At 38.7% G+C, this 11031-nt stretch overlaps 1 protein-coding gene across 1 annotated transcript; it reads right to left on the bottom strand.

Annotated features, from left to right (window-relative positions):
• Nucleotides 1-2044: 2044 nt before the first annotated feature.
• On the bottom strand, nucleotides 2045-10766 carry SLC35A5 (solute carrier family 35, member A5). Its single transcript, XM_010185597.1, has 6 exons — nucleotides 10637-10766; nucleotides 9258-9356; nucleotides 7475-7608; nucleotides 4847-4914; nucleotides 3219-4014; nucleotides 2045-2159 (listed from the first exon to the last, which is right to left on the bottom strand). Exons 1-6 carry the CDS (start codon nucleotides 10764-10766, stop codon nucleotides 2091-2093), a joined length of 1296 nt encoding a protein of 431 aa, XP_010183899.1. The 3' UTR covers nucleotides 2045-2090.
• Nucleotides 10767-11031: the final 265 nt, after the last annotated feature.

Below are 11031 nucleotides of genomic sequence, written 5' to 3'. Positions count from 1 at the left end.
TACCTCTTTAACAGTTTGCACATTTTTTTTGTGTGTTGAAGTTTCACTTCCCAAAACAGCACATCATAAACCAATGAAAATCAAGTTTCTGTAATTAACATTGAAATATACTTTCTTATTCATATCATACAGATGCAAACAACTAGATTCCTTTTGTTGAAATGGCCAACTATAGAAGCACAAAATGAGCTGTAAAAAATTTTTCAACCACAAGAGTAATGTAACTTTGTAAAGTTGTTCTTAATATATGCCACAAAAAGTTAATACTCCCAAAAATAAATAAATGAGAATAATTCTAGAGTCATAGTTCATAACTTGACAATCGTTGGCCACACATGGAAACATGCTGACCCTCTTGATGGATCAATGACAGAAGGTATGTTAATTAATATGGCAATGAGGCACCAATACAGTATGCATAAGTAAGCTGTTATATACAGAGGCTGGAAACAAGATGGCAAAGGGGAACAAAGGCAGGACTGTCTTCAGTCCACAAAGAAATGCATCACTAAACGATTACTATACACTGTGGTATGAGGCTTTGACACTGAACTCATTGCTTATCTTCTTAAGAATTCTTTTGATGCTATCTTTCAACTATGAAAGACACATTTTTGAAGGGAGGAAATTATAAACCAACATTTTTTCCACTTTTCTGAGAGAAGAGGCATTAGGAACATATCCAGAGTCTCTTAGTTGCACTCCTATTCCATTCCCCTTTCTAAAATTCTCTGAACTATTTGGAACCTATTTTTCATCTCACTCAAAGTACAATCCAGCAGACACCTCAACAGTGATTGAGATCACTATGCCTGGCACTCTGCAGAATCATAGAATGGTTTGGGTTGGAAGGGACCTTAAAGGTCATCCAGTCCAACTCCCCTGTCATGGGCAGGGACACCTCCCACCAGACCAGGCTGCCCAAAGCCCTGTCCAACCTGGCCTCAAACACTTCCAGGAAGGGTCATCTACAGCTTCCCTGGGCAACCTGTGCCAGTGTCTCACCACCCTCACAGTAAAGAGTTTCTTCCTAATGTCTAATCTAAATCTACCCTCTTCCAGTTTAAAACCATTCCCCCTCATCCTATTATGACCTGCCTTTGTAAATAGTCCTTCTCCAGCTTTCCTCTATGACCCCTTCAGGTACTGGAAGGCCACAATAAGGTCAGCCCAGAGCTTTCTCTTCTCCAGGCTGCACAGCCCAGCCTGTCCCACAAAACAAATGCAAGATCTTGTCAGTCTGACAAAGTGAAGCGACACCAAATGCTACCACACCACCTGCACCCTCTTGCTCTGTGCTCCAGATGTTGAAGGGCATCACTATAGCTGCATAATATTTGTTTTCAGATAGTAGTCTCAGTGCAAAATAAGCCTCTACACATAGCTTTTCTAAACACAAAAAAGACCCTACAATGCATTCATACTGTGTAACACATTTTTGTTTTATTCAGTCTCTTTCAAAGTTAGGCCACATAAGTTGCATGTAAAATTCACTATCTGCTACAAAGGCATTCCAGATTTCCATTTCCCCAGACACTGGGAGACAGGCACACAACAGCCTCACACGGAAAATGTGAGAAGTAGTGGCTCAAGTCAGTGAAATCTATTCTGCTCTCAGTCACATCAGAGAAAATCAAAAAGAAGACTCCACAGGAGTCAGTACAGAGTTACACTGATGCCAAAACAGGAAAGAAGACAGAATTAAGACCATTCAAACTCAAATCACACTCTAGAGATCTGCCTGTATGAAGGATCAACATATCTTGAACCCAAATTATTTATCATTCATTCTCAAGTGATATTTTGATGAGGTTCATTCAGAGGAACTCTCTTACTCAGCTAGAGATATGTCAATCTGAATTGTCAAAGTACAATAAAACAGACAATATATCTCATTATTAATGAGGTTATTAGTAACATCGTAAGTCCTGAAAAGAAAACTTACTGGAGCATTTGTACATTGAAAGATGCAGCAGAAGCATTAATCAACAATTGCTCTGCAAGTGGGGAAAAATGACCCTTCTCTATGTTAATAAAACATTAACATTCTCTCAGTATGAGTAATAGCACTCCTCTGAGCCAGCCTCATGCTAGAGGGAATCTTCATCTGTATCGATGTCACTGCTTGGTTTGTTCAGTCTCTCAAATTCTTCTCCATCCTACAGGAACCGGAAGTAAAACAGAACAATGTGAGCAGAAGTTATCTTTTTATTCATATCAACAAAAAAAAAAGAAAAAAAAAAGAAGAGTAAAGTTTATTTTGAAGGTATCACTTATATAAAATTAAGAACCTTAATTTAAATCTCTTACCAGTGGGTTATCAGGAAGCCTGCTCACATATTGCTTTTTGTTTTTACCACACCTGCTCAATTGTAAGTGCTAAAATAGATAACTCCTAGAATACCAAAAATATACAACTTTGCGATAGCACCATGTTGAATTTCTTTAAAACATCTCTTCTAAGTTTAATGTTTCTTAGCATTAAATGTAGACAGCACTCTCTGCTGGTTGCAACGTGTAGTACAGAACATCAACACATCCATACACACAGATTATGAGTACTCAGACATTAATCTTTCCTCCCTTATGTTGACTGCTCAGCTCAGTTGAAAGACATATCTAAGAGCATGCGCTCCTTGCCATGTTCTACTTAACTACATTACTATTCAAATTAGGACAAAAAAAAACCACTAAGGGGCCTGAAGAAAATGTTTCATAATTAAAAAATGATGGTAAAACTCTGTATGGACACATTACCTTTTTGTCTTCAGGTAACTTTGACTGTTAAGGTAGAAATAATCTTAACATCAAATATATTAACTTTTTTGTGATGTGGGCTCAGCTACAAAGATCTACCCAAGTAAAAATATTTCCTAGGTATCAATTTCAATTTCTGGATGTCCAGAGCCAGTAAAATATTTTGGTTATAAAGGTTTCAAGAAAGGATATGTACAAAGCTAAAGTTACTCACAGGACTGTGTCTATAGTCACAGCAGGAAAGCAACACTTACCTAGGCTTCATGAATTGAAAAAGAGGAATAGAGGAATACGCAAAGCAGTAAACAATCAGTGAAAGGGATTTTAAGAAATACTTGAGGAGTTTTGATGTTTAGGTTGAGTCTGGTCACATGGAAAATGAATCTTCCAAAGATTCCATAGCACAAAATGGAGGTGAAACAAAAGAGGAACCAGAAGAGACAAGTACTGAAAAGCCTTACCCCACTTGACCTCTCCCATGCATCTGCTTTGACAAGTTTGCCCCTTTCCCGCAGAGTGGCATATTCCAAGCCTCTTGATTTACTGGCATTATAGATGAATATGGAGAGAAGCACTACAGGAGCTTCCAAAAAGAACTCTAGAGAAGGCCTGAAGTCAAAGATGACGAAAGAGACGGCAGTGATGATGACAGTGGTGATCTGAGCCGTCATAACGTGGAACATATTGTCTCGAAACTTCAAGATGAAGGCTACAGACAGCCCCAGGAAAGCTGTGACAAATATGAGAGCCACTGAGAAGATATTGTGCCCATAAAAGAAGCCGCAGTTCCCTATCTGCCTCCGGTCCTTAGCCTGCAACCCCAGCATAAGCCCATTGAACAGCACCCCAAAGGCATAGAGTTTGCTGTTCTGCATGAAGATGCTTTCAGCAAGCTGATCCCCATCTTTCAAGATCTTTTCGTTGTAGATGTTAGCCAGGGCAGAAATGAAACACTGCACTATAATAAGCAGATGGCCCAGGCTGAGGCGGAGAGGTTTCAATGCTCCTGCCATGGTACTGGTGACGTTCCACTGGAAGTTGGGAAGAAAACTTGGTGCTACGCAGTTGCCCTTTTCCAAGCAAGCTTCCTCAGGTCTGGCATAGAGAAGGCAGTGGTTAGATGGACTAAAAAACATATTGTGATGAAATCCATGTACAGCCAAGCTTTGCTGATGGCCTCCAGTTCCTAGAGTCAAGGCAACGATGGACAGGAATAAAATCACCAGAGATGCCCATTGTACCCAAGAGAGTTTTCGCCTAGGAGCAGACAAAAAAAAGCCACCAACTTTAGAAACACAGTAGCACAAATTAAATGACAGGAGAACAAACTCTATAAAACACATAAAAGACATCATGCCAAGGAGACAAAGACAGGCACAAAGAAAAATCTTGGCCTTTCAGAATTGACAGTAAAATGCCAAAACACAGCATGCTTTTCTATGGCAAAGGGGACCAGCCTGGCTATCACAGAAATACAAAATGGAGTATTCTGTAGAAGTAACTTAAGGAAAGTCTTTCAAGATCATGTTAGTTCTAGATACTGATTGCCTAACATCTTAAAAAACAACTCTTGCCTCCATGGGAACATAAGTCTGATGGATATAAAGAAATCACAGACATTCAAATAATTAACCTCTTTCATTTGTAAACTTGCACTACATCTCACTTTTCCCCCATAAATTTGTGCCCTTTTTTATTATTTTATGATGGTAAAAACATACAAATCTATTCATGTAATTTATAAGACTATTAGAACCATTTATACTATTTTTTAACCCAAGCAAAGCCTGCTTATCTTGGGGAAAGTCAGAAATTTGGAAGATTATGTAAACTGTGACATCACAAGAGAGAAAACTAAACAACTGAGAGAAAACATTTCAAGTCAGACTATCAGACACTCTTTTGGTATAGAACCCCTGCATGAAAAGGCATCTTTGCTCCATGTTCAACACAGATGACTTTGAGTGTGAAGTTAACACCCACTTCCCTGTCACTCTTTTCTGTTCCTATCGGAAAATGGTGCAGTTTAACTTCTTCATCAAGCCTAGGAAGATATAAAATTTCATTTACTTTAGTAAATACTACTTACTTTAGTACTATCCTGAAGAGAAGAGCTGTCGTTATAATTACAAAATTTGAGAAGAGAACAGCCATTGCCTAGAAAGAGAAGAAGGGGAACAAAGTTATACTCCAGACATAGTGTGGATGTCAAAAGCCCACCAACTTCAAGTGTTCACCTTTCTGCATGGTGCCAGAGTGAAAACCATCATCATCATCTCGGTACTGAACTTTCTTCCTTACCCAAGTGGTAGAATAATACATCCCTAAAATGACATTCAAGTCTCGTTTCAATATCTCAAGCAAACCATAGAGCCTAAGTTCCTCTGTAGTGGGGACAGCTGCACTGAAACAAGGATGTGAGGAAACCAATCCAGCAGAAAACGTACTTAACAAAAAAGAAAATGGTTTAGTTTTCTGTCAGATCAGTTTCCCAGCCAGACTGACCTATCAGCTGCAGAAACAGCTGTGTCAGCACAAAGGAGGAAGTTGTTCCAAAATTAAACTAAGAAAAGAATAGGGGAAGGTGAGGCTGCTCCTGCCTGCAGTGCCAGTTTGCAGCATTCATGAAATTCCACACTTGAACAAGGCACTTGCAGAAAATAAACTTCTTGCATGTCAAGTGCATTTGCTGTATCATTTATCAAAGGTAAGGAGGTCCTTGGCTTGAATTTAAGACTGCAACTCTACTAAAAAAAATCACTTCTTTCAAAGTACAACTGAAGACAACTCTAAAACTCCTATCTAATTGGGGAACAGCTGTATAATAATGACAGTGCCTGAATCCATGGCCATGGCTGCAGACTCCTTGTGGCAAGGTTTGTCTTTTTGATCTCCAAATTAGACACTCTATACTGGGACACTGGACCATGAAGAGGCTCTTTTAGGCATTGCACTTACCACAGAAGATGAGAATTCACCAGCACTAGTGGGGAAAAGAGGTTCTTTTTGGGGGAGTGGAGGTGTTTCCCAAATTGTATTTTATTCAGGACTGCTCCGTGTAGTCAGTAAACATACAAAATTCTAGGTATCTGAACTCTTTCCTTCAATTCAGCCTTAGAGTAAGACCACTTTTTTAAAGACAATCTTACTCAAAAACATATATAGATTCCACAGTTATAGCTGAAGCTTCAAGTAAAGACCAAAATCTTACCAAAGCAATTCCATACTTCAAGCAACTGCTCACACGTGTACTAAGTCCCAAACCTACTTAGTTTTTTAAGTCACATGAAATCAAGTTCAGTCAGGCATGGATACCTTCTTTCAAGCATCTTGCCTCCAACTTTTCACTTTCAGTCTTGCACACTGTCAAGGTATTCTATCTTACAGGTATTTGGTTGTCTCTTAATACTTGTTTACCATGATAACGTTACCGTTTCAACTAACCCTCATAAAATATATACAGTGAAAAGGTATAAGACACTCAGAGCTCTAAAAAAAAAGGAATCTTAGAGCACATGTTCTGAGGGGAGAGAGACAAGGTGTGTATGTGTGTATGTGCATGTGTAAAATATAAAATCACATGTTTTACAAAGGAAGATCTTAACTGAGTCGAATCAAATTGCTTAAGAAAGCAATAGCATTTACATAACCTTCTAAACATCAGGCTTTGCTACTGCAAACTGAATTTCCTTCCTAAAGTGAGAAAAACCAAAACAAAACCCAAATGAAAAACAACAAATGAAAACAAAAAAACCCCAAACACCAAAAAATCACCACACAACAAAACACAGAACCAGACACTTATGCATGTTATTTTAAGATATCCAACTCTTGATTTTAATTAGATTTTTCCAGCCAGGTCCTATTCTAGAATGTGGTATGTCCCTGACAGAAACATACACCTAAACAAACAATATTTTAAACAGAAATTCTGAAAGAGAAGGAACAAAAACATTTATACTTATTTTTAATGACAAACGTACAGTCATAGTCTTCTACAGCAAACCCTAACCATCTGTTTCCATCTAACTTCAAATACAGATTCTGAACCAGAAAGTATCCTAGCAAAAAAATAAAAGCAAGCACAAAAACTGTACTATTTCCTGAACATCTATAGATCCATCCAAAAGGTTCAATGTAGCTAGAAGAAAGTACCAACTCAACTTTGTGCTTAAACATGACTAATAAACAAATGCAAAAATTAAGAGAGTTTTCTTCCTCTCCTCCTCAGTTCTTATTACACTTACTCCCTTTGTAGGATTACATTTACTTGCTTTTCTTTGCAGTCAGTGAGGAAAGAAAACAAGTCATAACGTGAAATCACACACAAAGTGGTAGAAGTCACACAGAAAAGTGCAGCTAAAATACTAGCAAGATGAGCAAATGCATTGAAAGAGAAATATAGGAGTTGAAGAAACCAAAGGAGGGAGGAAGGAAAGCACTGAAAACCTACCTAATACTTAAGCAATTCAGCCTATTTCCAAATCACTTTGGATGGAGAAAATACACAGGCTCCCCTCTACTGAGAGTTGTACAACACTGACCAGTGGACAAGAGAATGGGAAGGTCTGGCTGGTCAGGTAACAGATCATTCTTTTACCTGCAAATCTTGTATTGCCGGTGTTACAACTGTAGATAACCATGACAATAGCCTAAGGGCAACATTACCTATTGATAAGACATTGAAAGATACTTTATTCAGTATATGTATACTTACTGGCTGGAGGTAGGACAGTACATAGAAGACAATCAAGTTGTCCAAAAAGTAAAGAAAGGCAGGAATTGACCATTTCATAGTATTACAAAAATTCTTCCAGGAAAGACATTCAAAGGGATGATCCAAACAACCCTCTGAAATGAAAAGATAGGTAAGAAGGACATCTTTCTTGTCACCAAAGGCTCGTGTTCTTATAACAGAATAGGTACCACTGTTCTGTATTCAGGAATACTGCTAGACTGAAAAAACTAAAGTACCAGAGCCCTCTGGCAACATAAAGGACAGATTCAGGGAAGAACATACAGATAGAGCAGCAATCCTGTGTCTACGGGCATTCATGTCCTTGCTTCAGCAGAGAAGGCGTCAAACGAACCTTTTCACCCCCATCATAGTATTTGTCCACCAGGAACAAAAAATTCAATTATCAACCGTTCTTTGAGGGCCAAAAAGTATGCAAAAGACCCCATACAACAGCAACATCATTACTGAGTACGATTTTCTGATGATTATCAATCAAATCTAGAAATGAGACAACACCACAGACAGTGGATCTGTTCATATATCACCCATAGGGCAGGCAGTAATGTCAGAAACACAAAATAAACCACAACTCAGTATTGGTAGCACACAGTACATGATCTGGGTAAAAAGAGAACATACAGTTAAGAAGGAAGAAAGGACAAGGCACAAAGAATGACATTTACTTAGGTATTCAGGACACACTCTTTAAGAGGAAGACTGTGATAAACCTTAGACTACTCTAAAATTTGTGACATTAGTCTTTTGTTAGCACAAATTTAAGTCTACACAATGTTACGTAATCCTCTTCTGAACTACTGACACATTAGTTCAGCAAAACCGAGACATCTGGAAGAAAAAGAAGAAACAAGAAAGAAAAAAAGAAAGAAAACTAAAAAATGTGTAATGAGCAGTAGCCAAAGATGGCAAACACGTACTGAATACATTTACTGTCTTAGGTATAACTGTACTATGTGGTGGAGGTAATAACTTCATCAGCTTCCCAGAGCCATGACTGCTACATGGAGAAGTGGACAAAACCAGCAGTTCAATTTAACATCAGTCTCCAGTGCGTGACACCCTCTTTGAATTTAAATGTCTGTTCTCTACCATTTTGAAATGCTATGAATTTAACTTCTCATCCTTTTTACATCAGGTGAGAAAAGCCTAGAAAGAAAAAAGAAAAATAGCCTGCAATACAAAAGCAGTAGCTAGTGAAGCCTGACACCGCTTTTGCTGAACAGTGTCCCCAAGACTTGTCTTCACAAATAAGCTACCTCAAATTATAACATAGATATGTTACTTCCAACTCACATACCACCACACACACACACACAGCATCTTCAGGGGAAGGTGGTGGTGCTTTTAAATAAAAGTGGTCAGAACAACAGAACATAAAGGCCAATCCTTGAGTTAGTGTAATTTATAAGCTTCAGTTCAGTCCTAGCACTATGCTGTGTTAAAATCCTGAAAATGTTAAACTCTGTTTTCATTACACTTTCTAATTCAACTTTCTTGTCCCCGTTTCAGCTATCATACATACAACTCAAGAACACTCGAATTTACAGGTTGAAGTAGAGTTATGTAAGTAAAGTTTAGTTATAACTCTGCATTGAAGACATAATTCCACTGAATGTTTCTAGCAGGACCTACTCCATACAAGTACATGTGAATCTATCATTTAAAAAAAATAATAAAGAGATTTGAAGTACAACAAATCTTAGAAAGTCTACACATTTTAGGTATTTTAAACATAGGCACTTACCTTTTTTCTTAACCCATAGTGCCAATACCACACACAGGACCAGTTTTACTACTTCGGAACAGATGTTCACTGTTGTAGGTAAGTAATCATATTTGTTATCTGTGGGATTCAGCAAATAAGAGAGAGTATGCAATCAGATTCTGTCTCCTGTGTACGTAAGTAGAGCAAGAAACTATTTTAACCCCTCCAGTCAGAATTTTAGCCACGCTCCATAAATGCAAACATCGATGTCATCACTTTCATTATAAATATTCCAGTTTTTATGACATACAACTTCTCAAACAGTCTCTTTTCTGGGTTGAAATCTTGCCTCATTTGGTCCCAGTTTACAGCAGAACGTTTTGGAAGAGCTCAAGAACATCATCATTCTAAAAAAAAAAGTAAAAATGGGCATTTTTTCCCCAAACAGCAACATGCTATTTTTTTTCCCCTCACAAAAGACAGCTTGTAGGATGACACAACCTTCTTCTAGGACTGTACTTTTCCTCTGCTGCAACATTTTGCTAATACCTGGCTCTCGTGAGACCCCACCCATTGAGCTGTTGGAGTGGGTCCAGAGGAGGGCCACGAAGCTGATCAGAGGGCTGGAGCACCTCCCCTACAAGGACCACCTGAGAGAGTTGGGGCTGTTCAGCCTGGAGAAGAGAAGGCTCCAGGGAGAAGGGGGCCTACAGGAAAGCTGGGGAGGGACTTTTTTCAAGGCTAGGTAGCGATAGGATGAGAGGGAATAGTTTTAAACTGGAAGAAGGTAGATTTAGATTAGACATTAGGAAGAAATTCTTTGCTGTGAGGGTGGTGAGACACTGGAACAGGTTGCCCAAGGTAGTTGTGGATGCCCCCTCCCTGGAGGTGTTCAAGACCAGGTTGGACAGGGCTTTGGGCAACCTGGTCTGGTGGGAGGTGTCCCTGCCCATGGCAGGGGGTTGGACTGGATGATTTTTAAGGTCCCTTCCAACCTGAACCATTGTGTGATTCTATGATTCTATGAAAGGAGAAGCAGTAATACTGCCAGTTATAGCACACCTGCTACGATACCATTTTTCTTCTAAGCCTGTTGTGAGACAAATATTTCAGTCAAGACACATACCATTCATAGTGCTTACACAACAATTTAGTCTTTGAAAATCAGCTATAAAATAATACACAGCCTCATCTTTTAAAGATGAACCGTCACATGGATCATACACCTTGCAACCCAAGTTACCACTTTATGTTAGACCAGCAACTATATAGAAATTTTCCAGTACAGAAATACACGTTACTATTTATATACTAGAATGTTTATGCTAAGAACTCTGCAGACAGTGAACTAGGCTATCCATTTTACCCAATCAATTCTTTCTTATTTGAGATACATTGTGTTTATTGCCCAACAGCACCTTCATTGGCAGAATACTTCATCAGGAGGATTCGACTCGAGCCCAGCGCAATAAACACTCCTCCAAGCAGAAAGGTATAGATGGTTGTCTTGGAGCAAAACCCAAGTCGACTACAGCACTTGGTCTTCATTCTACTGTCTTGCTGTCAGTGCCCTTTGGACGAAAAGATTAAAATACACTAGTACTTCCAGAAACTGATTAAACACAGTGAAATGTATTTTACTGCTTTGTGTTATCTTATACAAATATGCTTATATCGCAAGCCATGATCTCATCCTACAGCTATCTTTCTCTTTTTTTTTAAATAAAATTAAAAGAGAGAGAAGTACATGAGGACCAGCCAAGAAGGATAAACAATGTATACACAGTAAGGTGGCACAAAGCAGCCAGTTTGT

Source organism: Mesitornis unicolor, unplaced genomic scaffold (genome assembly GCF_000695765.1).
Source record: "Mesitornis unicolor isolate BGI_N332 unplaced genomic scaffold, ASM69576v1 scaffold12610, whole genome shotgun sequence".
NCBI classification, from domain to species: domain Eukaryota; kingdom Metazoa; phylum Chordata; class Aves; order Mesitornithiformes; family Mesitornithidae; genus Mesitornis; species Mesitornis unicolor.
Note: the sequence above shows the minus strand (reverse complement) of the source record. Positions and strands in the feature narration are given on the sequence as shown.

What these genes read in the sequence shown, in the direction of transcription:
- SLC35A5 (XM_010185597.1), bottom strand. Translation starts at nt 10,766, where the DNA reads ATGAAGACCAAGTGCTGTAGTCGACTTGGGTTTTGCTCCAAGACAACC. An exon ending in GAAGTATTCTGCCAATGAAG is followed by an intron (nt 9,357 to 10,636) that starts GTGCTGTTGGGC and finishes TGAATCCCACAG; the next exon opens with ATAACAAATATGATTACTTA. An exon ending in CTCTTCAGGATAGTACTAAA is followed by an intron (nt 4,015 to 4,846) that starts GTAAGTAGTATT and finishes GTCTGCTCCTAG; the next exon opens with GCGAAAACTCTCTTGGGTAC.